This window comes from Onychostoma macrolepis, chromosome 14 (genome assembly GCF_012432095.1).
Source record: "Onychostoma macrolepis isolate SWU-2019 chromosome 14, ASM1243209v1, whole genome shotgun sequence".
Lineage (NCBI taxonomy): Eukaryota > Metazoa > Chordata > Actinopteri > Cypriniformes > Cyprinidae > Onychostoma > Onychostoma macrolepis.
The window spans coordinates 6,154,386-6,173,958 of NC_081168.1; the positions used below are offsets into that span (position 1 = coordinate 6,154,386).

Consider the following 19,573-nt stretch of genomic DNA (forward strand, 5'->3'; position numbering starts at 1 on the left):
GCTCCTCTCATTACACTACACTGGTCCAATCACAAATAACTATTTTTTACTATACTATTGTGAGTGTATTTGCAATAGGATACAATTAGAATGAATGTACAAATGTTTGCCATAAGTAGCCTATTCTAGTCTTAACATAGAAATATTATTTTTATGTAACAAATAGGCTATAAATTATGATTTACTATGTTGTGCACAAAGTAACACACCAAGTAAGATCCTTTTTATTCCTGTTTCTATAAAAGTACGAAGATGTATCATACAGCTCCGGGTATCCACATACAGCGACGATGATTTTGATCCACTTAGTGGGCTAAAGTCACAGCTTTACTTTCTTCCAAATAACGCACATTTCATTCATAATATTAAAACACAGGCCTATAATTTGCACGTTTTTGTTTTTTCTGAATTGTGTGAAATGGCTAATAAAAATAGGTAATACAAAACGATTATGTGGAGGTGAATTGGTTTAGTCTTGACTTCTGGTCGTGAGTGACAGTGTTGGGGAATGGGAAATCTGTTGATTGTCGAGTGCCAAATAAACACAGCGATGGAGAGAAAAAGGTCAAAGCCTGATTGTGAAACATTCTGATTGTACATATTTTTGCCACTTTTATGTATATAGAGTATATTTAAGTTCTGATAACTTATACTGTTTTGTGCAGAATTGTGTTTTTCAAATGTTCTGTTGAATGATTTGTGCAATTGAGAAATATAAGCTTGTCTTACACTTATATTGTTATAGTAAAACATGGATGTTTGTGCAAAATTTTGTGTTTTTTTTTTTTTTTTCTCGGATGGGTGGGGGGCGCTCAGAGGGGGTCTCGCCCGGAGAGTAATTCAATGTAGAACCGCTACTGCTCGGGGGCCCCATCCCATCGTCGGACTCTTAGAATCGTCCTAACGCGATCGCGAAAATATTAATCTCATAGCATTATTTATGCATTTATAATTGTTTTAAATGTATTCATGCCACCCATTTTTATTTAGAGGTGATTAACATAAAAACAAGACATCAAAGTTAATATGCCATTTAACTTAAGTATTCCAAAGTATTCCAAAGTATTTAGATTAAGTTACTAAAATTAAGTAATCTAACGAAATACATTACAAAATACTTTTTAAAGCATGTATTTTGTAATCTGTAACGAAATACATTTTAAAAGTAACCTTCCCAGCCCTGCCTGTCCACAACCTCAAACAGTCCAACTCCAAACTCTACCATGGCCAAGACCAACGAGCTGTCAAAGGACACCAGAAACAAAATTGTAGACCTGCACCAGGCTGGGAAGACTGAATCTGCAATAGGTAAGCAGCTTGGTGTGAAGAAATCAACTGTGGGAGCAATTATTAGAAAATGGAAGACATACAAGACCACTGATAATCTCCTCGATCTGGGGCTCCACGAAGATCTCACCCCGTGGGGTCAAAATGATCACAAGAACTGTGAGCAAAAATCCCAGAACCACACGGGGGGACCTAGTGAATGACCTGCAGAGAGCTGGGACCAAAGTAACAAAGGCCTCAAATCCTGCAGTGCCAGACGTGTCCCCCTGCTTAAGCCAGTACATGTCCGGCCCGTCTGAAGTTTGCTAGAGAGCATTTGGATGATCCAGAAGAGGATTGGGAGAATGTCATATGGTCAGATGAAACCAAAATAGAACTTTTTGGTAAAAACTCAACTTGTCGTGTTTGGAGGAGAAAGAATGCTGAGTTGCATCCAAAGAACACCATACCTACTGTGAAGCATGGGGGTGGAAACATCATGCTTTGGGGCTGTTTTTCTGCAAAGGGACCAGGACGACTGATCCGTGTAAACAAAAGAATGAATGGGGCCATGTATCGTGAGATTTTGAGTGAAAACCTCCTTCCATCAGCAAGGGCATTGAAGATGAAACGTGGCTGGGTCTTTCAGCATGACAATGATCCCAAACACACCGCCCGGGCAACGAAGGAGTGGCTTCGTAAGAAGCATTTCAAGGTCCTGGAGTGGCCTAGCCAGTCTCCAGATCTCAACCCCATCGAAAATCTTTGGAGTCCGTGTTGCCCAGCGACAGCCCCAAAACATTACTGCTCTAGAGGAGATCTGCATGCAGGAATGGGCCAAAATACCAGCAACAGTGTGTGAAAACCTTGTGAAGACTTACAGAAAATGTTTGACCTCTGTCATTGCCAACAAAGGGTATATAACAAAGTATTGAGATGAAATTTTGTTATTGACCAAATACTTATTTTCCACCATAATTTGCAAATAAATTCTTTAAAAATCCTACAATGTGATTTCCTGGATTTTTTTTCTCATTTTGTCTCTCATAGTTGAGGTATACCTATGATGAAAATTACAGGCCTCTCTCATCTTTTTAAGTGGGAGAACTTGCAGAATTGGTGGCTGAATAAATACTTTTTTGCCCCACTGTATATATCACAATTTATTTCTCTTGCAATTCTTATATATATATATATTATTTATATATATATATATATATATATATATATATAAAACTAAGATGAAAAGTCAAAATTTTGATATGTAAACTCAAGAAAAAGTCAGAATTGTAAGGACGGTTTTGCCAAGGAATAAAAAAGGGTAATTGTGACTATTTATATGACAATTTTGACTTTTCAGTTGCTTTTAACTCAAATAATAGAGCATGGGGCTTGCAACACCAAGGTCATGGGTTCAATTCTCTTTGAAAGCAAGGACTGATAAAATGTCTACCTTGAATGCACTTCAAGGTTACTTTGGATAAAAGCTGTACAAAAATTCTGAGAAGAAAAATCCTAATTGTGAGATATTAACTCACAATTGTGAGAAGAAGAAAAAAACAGACTTGTGAAGAACTAAAAAATATAATCTTATTTTATAAAGTACTTCATAAGTTTTATAAAGTGCCCTGTGGTGAGACTTTTCTTCAGAATTGTGAAATTATATCTCAATTACGAGTTAACATCTTGAAATTCAATTTTTTTCTTGTGCACATTGCACATTTATATCCCACAATTCTGAGTTAATAAAAATAATTGTGAACTCTCAAAATTATTTGGACCCCTTGAAAATGAGATGGATCATCACAAGAGGCTATCCCTTTAATAAATGAAATTAATTATTGTAAGCATGCTTTTATTTTATTATTTATTTTATTTTATTTTATTTTATTTTATTTTATTTTATTTTATTTTATTTTATTTTATTTTATTTTATTTTATTTTATTTTATTTTATTTTATTTTATTTTGAATAGCACATACAAAGACAGATAGTAGACTTATGTAAAGACAGAACAGCAATACAGCATGACTCTTTTTGGAGTGCCAAAAGTACTAATTTCCATGATTATAACTGAACAGTAATATTTCATGAACAAATGACAGAAAAGCAAATAGTTGATTGATATTCTCAGGCAGTTTGAAGAAGGTTTGCAGTAAATCATGATGTAGAAACACTTGTCAAATCAAACGCTAGATGTCGCTCTCTCCTCTGATATTGATGAGGAATTGAGCCTGTCCAGCGTACAGCATGTCATGCACAAATGTTTCCCAGCTGACAGAGGAAGAATTGCGATTCAAGGTTAGTTTTCGGTGTCCTATATTTTAATGCATAAATCTTTAAGGCTAAATAGATATGAGCCTGTTCAGGGAAATCAAAAATACCTTCTAACAAAGAAACACACCACAGTATTCCCATGCACTGATGGATTTGCCTCAGGCTGAAAGCAAGTGATTAATTCTCCACCAAGCCTTGGTAGGCCATCTCCAGTAGAGGAGCAAATGTGGATTGAGTCCTCGGAGACATAAAGCATCTGTTAAATTTGCAGATTTATGTAGTCCGTCCATACAAACATAACACCGGTCATTTCTATCATGCCATTGTAAAGATGTTTGAAACGTCCGATTTGACCTCCATCATGATAGCACATCAACAAGACATCTGTGTGTTTTCATCTTAAATAAGTCGTTTTAAAAATGCTGAAATGTTAAGCATGCTAAAATCGCACGTTAGAACAATATTCAGCGGTTTTATGGTGTTTGTGATTCTGAATGTATGTGAGAATCCACTCTTTTTAAGAATTCTTGACACAAAATATTATTTTAAAATAGCACACTGTGATTTTCAAATGATTTGCTTTGTCACTGACACTTTGGCAACATATGTGTGCTTACTGGATCATTTGTGCTTAAAGCTGTTCATTATCAAAACGCTTTGTAATATCCCAGCTTGTTTAAAATGAGTCATTATTCTTTCAATCCTGATACTAGACCCAATTTATGCGGCTTCATCCCTTTGTCTTTCGTATCAGGTCCCTTAAAATGACTTAATTATGTGATATCACTTCACATTGCTCAGGTTATTTTACTCTGAATCCCACTTTTACGAGTCATTAAAAATTTGTAACATTTCATTACATGAGGTATCATCATTCTAGTCAGCTGCAGACCCAGTCATGAGCAACGTAAGGCGCACAGACCACAGACACATGCTCTGTTATTCTGTCATGCTCATTGTTTCAGTTCAGTGAAAGCAATTTTAATTTGTCTGCTTATCAAAGTGGTAAGTCAATTCAAAGTCACCAGCCCTTGCACTTACACCAGAAATGTTCCTCTGAGTGTACAGAAATTATTGCATAGACATGGTACAGTTTACCTTTAAGTAATATAGCTTGTGAGGGTGTGATATAATAAATAAACAACAGACTTCTCCATACATTTATTCTGCTTAAACCCCGATCATGTGTATCCCCATATGTGTAAACCCATATGTACCGCCTGTAATATATATATATATATATATATACAGTATATACACTATATTGCCAAAAGTATTGGGTCACCCCCTTCTAATGAACCGGTTTGACTACTTTAGTAATTTCCATGAGTACAAATCTTAATGTTTAAGCATATAATGATATTCTAGGGAATTGTGTGCTACTAATTTTAAAGCAACAGTTTGGACAGGACCCTTTTCTATTCTAACATGACAATGCCTCTGTGTATAAAGCAAGGTTCAAAAAGAAATGATTGATTGAGTCAGTGTGGAAGAACTAATCCAAGCTGAACACCTCTGGTGTGACTTTAAATGCAGATCTTGAGCCAAAAACTCTTTACCAAACACCAATGACTTTTAAATACAATTTTTAAATACATTAATTATGTTTCCATCTTTGTTGCCACAGTTTTGGAAGTGCCTTTTTCTGTTCTAAAGAAGGACGTGTCCCAATACGTTTGTCCATATAGTGTATGTACAAGTCATTGGTGTTTGGTAAAGAGTTTTTGGCTCAAGATCTGCATTTAAAGTCACACCAGAGGTGTTCAGCTTGAATTAGGACTTGGCTTTCTGCAGACCAGTCAAGTTCTTCCACACTGACTCAAACAATCATTTCTTTTTGAACCTTGCTTTATACACAGAGGCATTGTCATGTTAGAATAGAAAAGGGTCCTGTCCAAACTGTTGCTTTAAAATTAGAAGCACAAAATTCCCTAGAATATCATTATATGCTTAAACATTAAGATTTGTACTCATGGAAATTACTAAAGTAGTCAAACCTGTTCGTTAGAAGGGGGTGACCCAATACTTTTGGCAATATAGTGTATAATGCAATGAATTACAATGATGATGTAAGATGTACAAGTAAATGTTCCTTAAAATTTAAAAGCCAGATGTATCATATTTGATACTCAAATATTAACTTTTTGTGTGTGTTTGTGTGTGATGTATAGATAATCAAGTAAACCAAAGTTGCATCAATTCATCTTGAAATATTACTATATAACACTATAAAATGTATTCTTATATTTACATTATAAAAGTCTGTAAAGTTCTTAGTGCAAAAAGCCATGTGTACCACGACCTGAAGGTGAACATTTTTACAGTTATACTAAAATGCCTTTTACTTGCTAAAAAAAAAAAAAAAATTAAATGATCAATCAGATGACAGAAAGCATGTAATAGATTGTGTACAATAGGTTTTTCTTCAAAGATTTTGTTCATGTTAATAATTTAGAGACCTTAGAAATGTCTAGCACACATGCCGCTTGATACAGTAGGCTTTACAGGGTTAACATTCAGGCAAACTCTGTATCCGCAAAGAGATATCAGATGCCATCATCCAGATTTTCTAATGGCTTTCATAGACCATATGTTCCAATTAGAGCATAGTATATGAATTTGCTCTTGCCGCTGCTTGTTTTCAGGCCCGGCGAGCACAGCTTGAGGATTTTTCAGGATTTCGCACCTGAAGCTCTGCTTTTGAGTCAGATCTTAAAAGCAAGACAGAAGAGCGATTTTAAGCTCAGTCAGTGGATATGCTTCAGGGGAACCTGCTGCGTCTTCTCAAAGTCAAGCCGCTGTCAAGCATCTGACTGAGGTCAAAGTTCCTGTCAGATCCGAGCGTCCATGTGATCTGAGCCTTCAGACTCCATATATACTTTGACAGGTTTAAGGCCCATCATTGATGATTCTCAGTGACACCCTGGAAAATAAAGCCCAATCCACATCAATCTGTCAACACACAACACGCAAAGAGTTAAAGGGATAGTTCACCAAAAATGGGAATTCACAAAAATAAGATTAATAACCAGTTTCGCTCACACAATTTTGAAGTAGAGAGCATGCTCCAATAATCTTTGTTTTATTTACAACTTTGAAAAATAAATTTTTACTGTCTTTTTTTTTTGCCTCCGCATACAATGAAAGTCAATGGGGTCCAATGTTGTTTTGGACAACATTCATGTTTGGTTCTTTTAAAGACCACAAGTCAATTTAAAGACAATTTTGAGTCTACTTTAAAAGAGTGGTGTGAATACAAGAGGTTCCAGTGCTTAATTTTAAGATACAACTGATATGGTTTTTTTTATTATTATGGCCATAGGCACTCATCAATTTCTCTGCTCTGCTTGTAAACCAGATCTAAGCTTGTGTATTGAGGTCCCTCTGTTCCATACACTTCTTAGGTTTTACGCTCCGCTCATACAAGGTTCATGAAGAATTCTTCTGCCAGCAGCACACTTTGAAGTGTTCACTTTTTCTTCTGCTCAGAATAGAAGACATCTTCAATCATTTCCCTGTAGGCCTCATTATAAATCCAGCTATCATTACTCTGATGGTGGGAAGCAGAGCAACACGCTGCTCTTGTTACTGTACGGTACACTTGGTCAAACGAGAGCTGCAGTTTGATTTGTCCAAACCTCTACATCTCCATCTTTTCCAAGACTCCCTGCGTGATGGAAAGTTTTTCGTATTTTTCTTTCATTGCAAGAAATAGGCTTAGCATTCCTTTGTAGGAAATCAGTAAAGCACTGTTTTGGCTTTGAAATCTAATGTTTTCTCAAAGGAAATACTGAGAGAGAGAAGAATGTGTCTTATGCCTAAACACATGACGGTTGGGAGCTGGATATTTATATTTATGCTCTTCATTAACCAGGTTCTCATTACCTAGTCTTTGTTTAAATTATATTCTAAAAAAAAGTGGTTATGCAAACAGACAGGACTCTGAATTCTCAAGGCTGCTTTGTTTATACTGGACTACCTTATTATATGATTGAATTTTAATTGCATCTTGAGGTTACATTATTTGAACATTTCCTAAATGAAACAGGATGAATAAAATATTTTATTGTTGAGCCTTTGTCTTTGGTTGTCGAGGGAAGGATGAATGCTGCCTATAAAGACTCTTTCTTGCAAGCGCAGCACAGGGTTGCACAGTTTTAAAATAAAACCTTTGTTATATTGCAAAATCATTCGCTTTATGTATGCGTTGTAAATCACTTTCATAATATACAATTCCCTTTGGTCCAAATTATAATGAAGTCTTATTAAAAAAAAAAAACAACAACAATAATAAATGTGAGTTAGTGTTTGCCTTTTGTGTTGAAATCTATAATAATAATAGAATTGTATAATAAAATGTTAAATTATCATTTAAAATCAAGAACTTGAGTATTTACAATCTGACTGCATTATGTAGCATAAGGTATGCTTGTTCATATGTACAAATGATCAGAATGTTGCAATCAAATCACAGATGGTGACATAAAACAATGAAACACTGTTCTCATTATTGCATTTGATGCTTTTAATATCTGGACAGTGATTCATATTTTAAAATCTGCTTATTATTGAGTGTTACACAGATGTATTGTGGGTTTTCGGTTTAACAATGGCTGTTACTGTTGGCCATGTGATGGGAATAACGGCGTTATTTTTTTCAGTAACGAGTAATCAAACGAATTACTGTTTCCCCCGTTACAACGCCGTTACCGTTACTGACAATAAAATGTGGCGTTACTATATTATATTATTAGAATTTAATTTTTCAGTTCACCTGAATGGATGCGCGGTGTAGCTGTATTTGACGTACCATAAACTCTATTGTGAAGGCGCACGACTCGCCTCGCTTTCTCTCACATACACGCACGCAAAGAAAGATATAGAGCGAGAGAGTCTTTCATAACGTATAGAATTGACGCACTACATGTAAAATAACGGAGTTCCTTTGGAATTCTTCAGCTTTTAAGAACTGCCGCTTTCTCTGGTAGTGGGCGGAACTAATGCGCAAACCACAATCTCATTGGCTGGCGCTCACCTATTGTCGTCCCTGTTTTGATTTCAGCAAATCAATTCGAGCGAACGCAGACAACGTGATTAATATTCATGAACCCAGCAGCTCATTAATCCTTAGTGCGTTTTATATTGATGACAAATATACATTCATACTTGGTTATTCTAATTACTAAAGTTCTATTATCATATAATATTAAATTATCATAATATTATATTATAATGCTTGACTGACTGATAATAAGTGTCAGTAGATAAATAGTGTAGATTATAATAATATTAATGTTTTAATAATAAAAAAATGTTTTATAATAATAATTTATTCTTTTTAGTGTCCATTTCATTAATTTAACATATTTAATATTGGGGGCATCCAAAGTTATTTGACATTTGAACAGTTTTTTAAAAGTAATGCAATAGTTACTTTCCCTGGTAATTAGTTACTTTTATAATGATGTAACTCAGTTACTAACTCAGTTACTATTTGTGAGAAGTAACTAGTAACTATAACTAATTACTTTTTTAAAGTAACGTGCCCAACACTGCTGTTGGCATTCTTTGGGTTTTTCCAGATCTATGAGGAACTGTTGTCCTATTTTTGTTACTGCATTTCCACCTCATTTGGTTCCAAGCCATCTTCTCCAGTCCAGAGCACTATATGTTTACTTTCTCTTTCTTAAATCACTGGTTTCAGATTCCACAGCAAAACTGCTGCTATTTTCAACCTATGTATAATATGCAAGCAAAAATAATACAGAGACATAAGCAATAGAGCAATATTATTAGCTTTGTTGTCAGTCACTGTAGCTACTCTAATGTCTAGTAGGTACATTGGCACATTCACTAAATTTATCTATAATGCTTATAAAGAGGTTTTTCTACAGAAATCATTTGAAATGGACTTTCATTTGATGCGAGTTTAGTCTATGTCTTTCATTCAGAGGCAAACTATCATTCTCACCAAATTCACTTTTTGTTTGTGTTTCCTCTTCAAGCTGCATGTGTGCTAGAGAACATCCAGGGATCCGGACTGTTAGGGAGTATCCTGCAATTCTCTTGTCTTATTGAAAAGGAAAAAGTCTCAGCTGTAATTCTTTCTGGCCTGAGCCATTGATTCTTGATTTTGTGTTTACAGCTGGTTGCTAATAATAGCAAAACTAACACTAGCACAACACAATGCCTTGTGTTTATTTACTGCTTTTCTTTTGTTTGTTCTTTACTATGTGTGGAAGTTTGTTTGGAGATGTGGCTATTCATCATTCTCATAGCTCTCATGAGTGTTGATAGATAGAGAGAAAAAAAAAAGAGTAGAGCTGTAGGAGTCAGTATTATTATTTTTTTTAGTTTTGGCATTTTTATTATATTTATATTACATTATATTATTACTGAAAACATATGAAAATAGAAAAGCAGCAGAGGTCATCATTATGTTATTTTATTTTAGTATTAACATATTTTTATATTATTATCATCTGATATGTTATGTTAGAAAATAGCAAAGCAGAAGAGGTACCAGTGATATGATATGATATGATATGATATAAGATATTAATGTGTTACACAATGTTTGCCATTTGCTCAGTATCCATAGCACTTTAGCTCTTTCACGCTCAATATCTCTTCAGCTGCGCAAAGAAAAAGTTTCCTGTTTATAGCACAGTAATGGTTTGTTTGCTCAGAGCGAATTAACATTTCCTCAGAGGTCTGAGGGCTTCTACTGCACTTGGTTCTACTAAAAAGCTTAGCAAGGCTCAAATATATCTAGCTGTATCTCAAAGCCCACGCAAACGATGCAGACTTTCCATGATGGACAAATCCATGTAACATGCAAAGAGTAAAGTGAACCCATGCAAACGTGCATCACACTTCATTTGATTTTATCAATGCTTTTTTAGTCATAATTCTTATTTAACCTACACCTTTGTTTTGCCTCAGTTTCTTTTTTGCACGATAGAGTTATGCAAAGGAATGTGAGCTAGAGAAACACAGAGCCCCTCGCTGAGGCCAGAGGGGTGCACGTCTTCCTCCGAGAGCTAACTTTAGCTGTGAGTCTGTGTGGTGTGTTCATAGCTGCCACCGATCTGACCGGAGGTCGGTTCAAGACAATCCTCTTAGCTCCCCGCTGAGGGTCTGCTCCTTTATTAGCATTGGTGACATTCTAGACACGAGACGAGAGTTTGAAGAGGGGACAGACGTTCTGAGGGTCACAGCTACTGCTGCATGTGCTCTTCTGTCACATTATGAGAGGACGCTCTAATTAGGTCAGCGGTGAAACTGCTAATGGTGCCGCTAACTCTAGACGGATTTAGTTATGACTACAATCCTCTGGTATGTGTGAATGGCATTCTTAGCCAACATGAACAGACATCATGTTGGTGAACCAATGCGGCTGGAGTGTGTTTCAGGGCAAAGGTGTCCCAAAAACAGTATGTCAACTGAAGGCTGTGTGCACCCGCTGTGACCGATTGTTGTTACACTCCCAGTGTTGTAAATAAAGTTCATTAGCATCACTCTCTTTTGCTTTGGGTTAGCATCGTATTTTTTTTTTTTGTGACTGTCACTCTGCATAGTCTGTCTGAGCAGATGCTTGTCATTTGCAGGAAGATTATTTGCATAGAAATGAAAAGATTGTTTACACGCTGCTAGCTCATATTTGTGGATTGTCAAAAGTATGACAAATATGAGAGTTTTGTGAAGCATTCCTTGCATTTATTGCTTCTTAAAAAATTAAAACACAAAATCTGGCAAGTGCACTGCACAAGATGTATGAATGCAAACTATTATACTCAAAATCCAATCTGCTGTTTTTATTTAAATCCATAGTGCCAAACAGTTCAAAACGCTGAATCATTAAAGAGAAAAAAGAAAAACCTATGGCTTTTTAAAAATTTTTAATATAACCTATTTACACACTACCATTCAAAAGTTTGGGGTCAGCAAGTTTTTTCTTTCTTTCTTTCTTTCTTTCTTTCTTTCTTTCTTTTTTAATGCAGCAAGGACATTGAATTTATTATAAGTAACAGTAGAAACTTTTACACTGAAGAGATTTCTATTACAAAGAAATGCTGTTATTTTGTGCTTTCTATTCATTAAACAATCCTGAATATATTAAGCTACACAACTGATTTCAAAACTGATAATAATAAAAGCATTTTAGCATGGTAGAATGGTTTCTGAAGGATCATGTGACAGTGAAGACTGAAAAATTATTTTGCATGCCAAAAAAATCACTTTCCATGGAATAAATCACATTTTAAAATACACTAGTCAACATTTGAAGTGGATCAAAACGTTTCATCAAAGTTGTCCTAAGACAATATTGCATTTTGGTTTTAGGTTTTAGGACTAGTGTAGTTTAAAACTACTATATATAATATTAGCAATAATAATTCACAATATTACATTATAAATATGAGTTTTTTGTGTTTTTGATCAAATAAATGCAGTCTTGATGGGCATTAGAGACCTCAAAATCAACATAAATAAACATCAAAATAATCTTACCAACCAAAACTTTTGAATGCTAGTAATTTTGACTTTGACTTTACTTGTTTGTATGTTGCATGTCTGCGAATAATGTTACAGACCTGTGGCTCTAACGTCTGTGGCCATGAAATCATTTGAAAGACTGGTTTTGGCTTATCTGAGGGACATCACTGGACCCCCTGTAGTTTGCCAACAGAGAAAACAGGTCTGTGGATGATGCAGTCAACATGGGACTGCACTACATCCTGCAGCATCTGGACAGACCAGGGACTTATGTGAGGATCCTGTTTGTAAACTTCAGCTCCGCTTTTAACACCATCATCCCATCACTCCTCCAGCCCAAATTAACTCAGCTATCCGTCCCCACCTCCGTCTGTCAGTGGATGAACAGCTTCCTGACAGACAGGCAGCAGCTAGTAAAGCTTGGTAAATTCTCATCCAGCACCCGTACGATCAGCACTGGTGCACCCAAGGGTTGCGTCCTCTCCCCACTGCTCTTCTCCCTCTACACGAACGGCTGCACATCTAAAGACCCCTCTGTCAAGCTCCTGAAGTTTACAGATGACACCGCAGTCATTGGCCTCATTCAGGGCGGTCACGAGTCTGCTTACAGACAGGAGGTTGAGCAGCTGGCTGTCTGGTGCAGTCTTAACACCCTGGAACTGAACACGCTCAAAACTGTGGAGTTGATCGTGGACTTCAGGAGAACCCCCCCTGCTCTCCCCCCACTCACCATCATGAACAGCACTGTGACTGCAGTGGAGTCATTCAGATTCCTGGGCATCAAAATTTCTCTGAAGTGGGACAATCACATTGAGTCCATTGTGAAAAATGCCCAGCAGAGGTTGTACTTCCTTTGGCAGCTGAGGAAGTTCAACCTGCCACGGGAGCTGCTGAAATAATTCTACTCTGCCATCATTGAATACGTCCTCTGCACTTCGATAAGTGTCTGGTTTAGCTCAGCTACCAAATCTGACCTCAGAATACTACAGAGGGTAGTCCGGACTGCTGAGCGAATCATTGGTACAACCCTCCCCACTCTCCAAGAACTGTACTCATCCAGAGTGAGCAAAAGGGCTGGCAAAATCACTCTGGACCCCTCACATCCAGCACACACCCTCTTTGAACCGTTACCGTCTGGTCGACGCTACAGAGCTCTGAGCACCAGAACGGCCAGACACAGGAACAGTTTCTTCCCTCAGGCAATCCATCTCATGAACAGTTGACAATAAACGTGGAACACACAACACTATTATACATTATTTACTTAACACACATACTTATTTACATTTTAAATTTGCACATATCATACCTGTACACACATAATTGTCTATATTATATACTGTGTTTTTGCTATTTTGTACATTGTCTATTTTATATATTATTCTTTTTATTATCTGTGTCCTGTTGCTGTCATTCTGTTGCTCTGTGGAGCTTCTGTCACTATAACAAATTCCTCGTATGTGTAAACATACCTGGCAATAAAGCTCATTTTCATTCTCATTCCCTCTCATTCTCATTCTCATAAAGACCACAAAAGTGAGCAATTTGGAATAGGGCCTAAGGCTGTAAATATCAGTATCAACACACATAAATCTTACATAGCTTCTATTTTAAGTTTAATCAGCTTTCAGCTTTATTTTGATCATTTATTTTCCCTGACTGAAGCTTGAAGTGTGTGTTCAGATGCTGAGAGGCCCTAAACATCTGCTTTGGTCTGAGGAGGATTCTCCGGTTTGCTCTCTAATGTTATTGGAAGTGAAGCACAGTGTTTCTGAGTCATGCAGCCTTTGATGTGATTCTCTTAGGAGTTTTCGAGAATCAGTGTTACTTTATTTAGACTGAGGGTCATTTATGTCAACAATTTCCCATCTTTGGTTCTGTTGGCCTGTTGCTGAGATATGCTTTTGCACTTTGGATATGTATATAGAATGTCTCCTTGTTTCTCTGTATACAGTTTTGCCCCCAAGTACGTGAGGTGATGATTTTATTTTGCCTGATACGATATGATATGCCCATAGGCCAGCTAAGCAACATCACAGCATAGTGATAACAGCATACTCGAACAGAGGGTCATGGCACCATGTTTGTACCTGCATATGAAAGCACTCACACGACTATAAAGCCCAACTGTTCAAGATATCATGCCATGAGCCTTTCAGTGTTAGAACAGGCCTTTCCCTGCTTCTTCCTGGAAGACTAGTCTAAATGCATTCCTCTCTTTTGGTGAGCTGAGAGAAGCGACAACACTAAACAATTGGGTATATCTGGCCCCACTTCCTGCATCCATCTATTTATAATCTTAAGGTTTTTTGCCTCATGAGAAGCTTAACAGTGCAGACACTGGGAGAGTTTAAGGGGTGCCAGTGGGGGCCCTATGAAGACAAATTGTTTTAGATTGTGCATGAAACGGATTGTTAGGAATGCACAAAATATCTGTACTGTGTCAGTTACAACATTTTTATATATCAGTATCACTGGATATTTAACTGTGGATACTTGTTTCCCCTATTTTTGTGTTAAGATTACATCTGCCTTTATGCAAAACTCTTGCAAAAATTAGCCTTTAAAACGAATAATTTAATAACACTGTTCAATGTAATCTTTAGCATGATCTCAAAATGAACATAGATTTCCATTTTCATACACTTCTATTATACACTAGTCAACATTTGATGTGGATCAAAACCTTTCATCAGAGTTGTCCTAAAACCTAAAACCAAAATGTGTTCTTGTCTTAGGACAACTTTGAACTTTTTTGATCCACTTCAAATGTTGACTACTGTATATACATATGTGTGTATGTATGTGTGTGTGTGTGTGTGTGTGTGTGTATATATATATATATATATATACATAATCACCATTAACTAAAATGAGAAACAAAACACTAAAATAAAGCATATGGATAGATAGATCCATATCTATCTATCAGGGGTAGTCGTGGCCTAATGGTTAGGGAGTCGGGCTTGTAACCTGAAGGTTGCCGGTTCAATTCTCGCGCCGGCAGGAATTGAAGGTGGGGATTGTGAATGAACAGCACTCTCTCTGCCTTTGATACCATGACTAAGGTGCCCTTGAGCAAGGCACCGAACCCCTAATTGCTCCCCGGGCGCTGGAGCAGTGTGTGTGTGTGTGCATTTGTTCACTGCTGTCATGAAAATATGTGCATTTTCTTGTATTCTCTTGGCTGTGCCTGATAATATCTAAATCAAAATCTGAATTCAAATCTACTATTTAAAGTGTGGTGCACTGTTTCCTGTGATTGTGATTCATAGGATGCAAGCATTATAAAGTCTGTGCAACACCTTTTTGTGGTATAAATGTGATTATGACTCAAGAAAGACAGTTTTCAGTTTTCTTTTCATCTCTAGATTGCCAAAGATTTTAGAGGCTTTCATATCAAACTCACATAATATCTAAGACCTCCAAAAGTTCCACAAGACTCCACTACAAAGAGTCTGCCAATTTCATACATCAGAAAGATAGCATCATATAATTGCTCCCTATTTTAAACCATAAAAGTCATCTGACATTCCATTGCTTCCTATTCACAGATGTGTCATAAATCTATGAGAAATACTGTACATTTATTGCCCTACCATCGTCCTCTGTGCGCCACATTGTTTGTCCATCACTGCAACACTCAAACATCTACAGTTCAGAATCAGTGCTAGGCTTTATACTAGATAGATTTAACAGCGCCGGTTTGTCAAAACAGTGCAGTTCCTGACAGTAATTATTCATGAGGCAATGAAGTATGGCTTCCACTTATACTGTAGATATCTGCTCTGCTCGTAACTGCCGGCAGTCTGATTCTTCCCTTCATTTATTCAGTGACTGAGCTTCAGTGTATTTAAAGATGAGATTGGTTTTAAAGTTTTTAGACAGGATGTGCCTGTAAGGCATGTTGGATATAATATCTGTTTGAGCTCTACAGGTAACTGCTGGACATGATGAGCTTCATACCAGAACATATGGTGCTGGGACAGGATGAAACACTAAAATATGCCATGATGACCACCAGAGATAAAATTAATGATCATTAAAAGCAACAGTTCTGTTTGTGTAGGCAACTGTCAGGTAAGACAATAATGCTTTCTGTTGAAAACAAACAAATAAACACATTCTGAAGAAAATGCAATTTGACACCACAAGGCAAGGGTGTTGCCATGTTTGCTAGGGTGTTCTGAGTGGTTTTGAAACATCAAAAAAAGCATGCTGTGGTTGCTAGAAATTCAATGTAAAAAATACAGTGACAATGTTTCAAGGATTACAGACTGGCATATTAGTGCCTGTATATTTTAATTTTAATATACTAAGCTACTTGAACTAACAAAATATGTTTGTTTGTTTGTTTGTTTGTTTGTTTAACTTAAGATGTACTGATAACCAACATGATAATATAGGTTAGAAAAGGCTTGTCCAAAAAATATATATGTGACCCTGATGGACCACAAAACCAGTCATAAGTGTCAGTTTTTCAAAATTGCTTTCCATTGATGTATGGTTTGTTAGGATAGGACAATATTTGGCCGAGATACAGCCATTTGAAAATCTGGAATCTGAGAGTGCTAAAAAATCCAAATACTGAGAAAATCGCCTTTAAAGTTGTCTAAATGAAGGTTTTGATATATTTTCGGTAGGAAATTCACTAAATATCTTCATGGAACATAATCTTAACTTAATATCCTAATGATTTTTGGCATAAAATAAAAATGGATCATTTTGACCCATACAATGTATTTTTGGCTATTGCTACAAATACACCCCAGCGACTTAAGACTGGTTTTGTGGTCCAGGGTCACATATACACACATGACACTAAAACAATGGAAATATTAACCAAATAACATAAACCATTACTAAGAACAAACATATAATATTGTTTTCATATTTTCTTTTCTAACCATAAATTATATGCAATGAAAGAAATTGGGTGTATAAACAAACTTCGCTCAGGAACTGCAGATACGTTTCAGAAACAATTACAAAGAAATGGCTAATAACACATTTAATTAAAAGTAGAAAAACTGAAACTGAAAAAAATCCTTTGTTAAACATACTCCAATAATCTTTGTTTTATGTACAGATTTGGAGGGGGGAAAACATTTTTATAGTGTGGTAATTCATATATAGCATTTTTCAGTAAAATTACATGAAATGCAATGTTAAACCTGTTTTTCACCACATATGGTAAGGCAAGTTAACCAATTAATAGGTTTTATAGCATTTTTAAATGATTTTTCTGTACAAATTACAAACATTTTTACAGTTTGAAGGCAATTTTACTGACCTACGTCAAAAGAGCCCAAATCTAGACACTAGAAGCAGTGATCACCTCCCAAAACCATTTTCCTGTCGGGTCAGATGCGGTCAGAGTAATTTCCAGCCATTCAAAAGGTGACCTTGAAGGCCAGCAGCCAATCAGTGAAATGACTGGTCACCATCTGTCTGCCTTAACTATGCCCAAATCTGCTCCTTCCTGACAGTAGACCACTTTTCTGATTCTATCACTCTATTTGCAAGACTGCATGCTGTTAGAACACAGCCCAGTTGGATTTCTAAAATGTGACACTAGACCTGGCCAGATAATCAGTGACCTTTCCAGCGATTTCTATTCTGCCTTCTGGCCAAGACCGACAGCAGCTGCTTAGTTATGCTGTCAAGTCAGACCGAATGTTGTCCATGTATACTATCCTAAATATAAGAACTAAACCGCTGCTTTCAGTGTAATATTCTCATCATACAGGATTAAAAATGCATTCCACGGTCTCTCAAACCAAAAAAAAAAAAAAACAAGAGTTTGAGTCATACATTTCCATTTTGTTGTAATGAAATTATGCTCCCATCCAGCGCTTTACACGCTTCATATTTCAAAAGACAGATTTCCCAGTGTGATAAGCAATTCAGCAGCAGGCTCATAACTGCATGAATCTCACAAACTTGGCAACCAATAAATGCACCCATCTGAATCGCAGAGGCTGACAGTGTCATGTGCTGCGCATGGATATGGCTAATGATAGCTGGAGGGGGCCATTTCCAATACCAGCAGATGCACAGCAGAGAGAGGACCCCAAATGTGGTTCAAAACAACCAGCTTTTGGAGATGTCTGTGAGAAAGGTTAGGGATGCCGAGCTCAGCATTTGTAATTACTTTGAACCTCGGACTTGTCCGAAGGTCAAGTTGAGAAGAAAGCATTTCCTTGGAGGTTGCAATACAGCAAGAAAGCTTTTGAACTTCTGTTTCCTACTTTCTAAGTTCAAAGAGAATGAAGCTGCCAACCTGCTATGGTAGAGTAATGCAAGCATTTAACTGCCTGATTTGGGCCTAATATGATTAATATAGTATTTCAGAAGAATGATAATGTTATATTTGCCTGAATGAATCTTTCTATTAAATTGCCTCATCTGGGATATATCAAAGATTCATTTAGTGCTAAAAATCATCCATATATTTCTACCCTGCTCTGTGGAAGCTATACAAAATCTGCTTACTTTAGCTATACAAAAATGTGCTGCTCTCACTTTTTAATTAGCAAAATTCAAAAAGCAATAATCAACTTGTGCTCTCTGGAGGTTGTATTGAAACTGAGCTTTGGGCTCTTTGATGATGAGATGAGAGAAGCATGGCAAAAAGCGCTTCAACATTTCTCATTGCTTTACAATCAAAAAACAAATCCCAGGTGGAAACCGTTTTTCCGCCTTTTTCCTTGGGCCAGCCAGGCTTAAATGGGAGCAAAATGAAAAAGTAGAAGTTGGACTCGACAAAGGTGAACTGTAGAGAAACGATGAGACAATTCAAATCCCTTTTCTGAGTACATTTGCATACATCGTGTCCTCTAATGTGACCAGAGTTTCTAATTGTTTAAGTGGTCTTAAGTTTGCCTAATGCTCTAAAAAGTTTTTGGGCCATTAATAAAGCACAGGGTTATCAGTTACAGATCTTAATTAGGCAGCGTGGCCCATCTGCACTGTGTCTCATCAATTATTGCTTAGAACCTGCCCGAGTCCCCCATTATCCAATGAACTATTTATAAACCTTTAATGATTCACGCTATAAGAGGCGTGATTCATCAGATATTATGTGATCTTATCTCATTCCACTCTGTAAATATGTCATTTCCTTTTCGATATCAAAGATGTAATCTGTAATCTCCACTTCGAAACCGAAGGAGTATGGTATAAAACACAACTTGCACAGCACAATTATGAATAAAGAGCTGATTTAGTGTCATAGGTTTGCTAAAATAATCTTTTTCCAGGGCTACAGTTAAGAGGCACTTAAGAAGCTTGTTCAAATTACAATCTAGGATTGCGATATGGTCGAAAAAAAAACCCTGGGAAAAAAAGCCTTGACTATGAGTTTTGTGAGATTTGAAATCCAAGCCTTTGCTCAGCTTGGATCAGACTGTTGTATATTTGCTTAGGACCATGGAGGAAGAAAGCTTTATAGGATTGCTTTGGTAAACCGGCAATGCGTACGGCCTAGAGTGCCAACTCAACAGACTATTTCATCAACCCCAGTCTTATC

General features: G+C 36.6%; 1 protein-coding gene across 3 annotated transcripts in view; it reads left to right on the forward strand.

The window, feature by feature from the left end:
• The first annotated feature begins 3,477 nt into the window (after positions 1-3,477).
• mid2 (midline 2) overlaps positions 3,478-19,573 on the forward strand; it is a 156,537-nt gene continuing 140,441 nt past the window's right edge. For 2 of the 3 annotated variants that reach the window (XM_058797639.1, XM_058797640.1), the window contains exon 1: positions 3,478-3,567. In XM_058797639.1, the coding sequence (XP_058653622.1) occupies positions 3,517-3,567 (51 nt within the window). In that variant the 5' untranslated portion in view covers positions 3,478-3,516. The remainder of the gene's footprint in view (positions 3,568-19,573) is intronic. The other variant, XM_058797643.1, reaches the window with a different exon arrangement.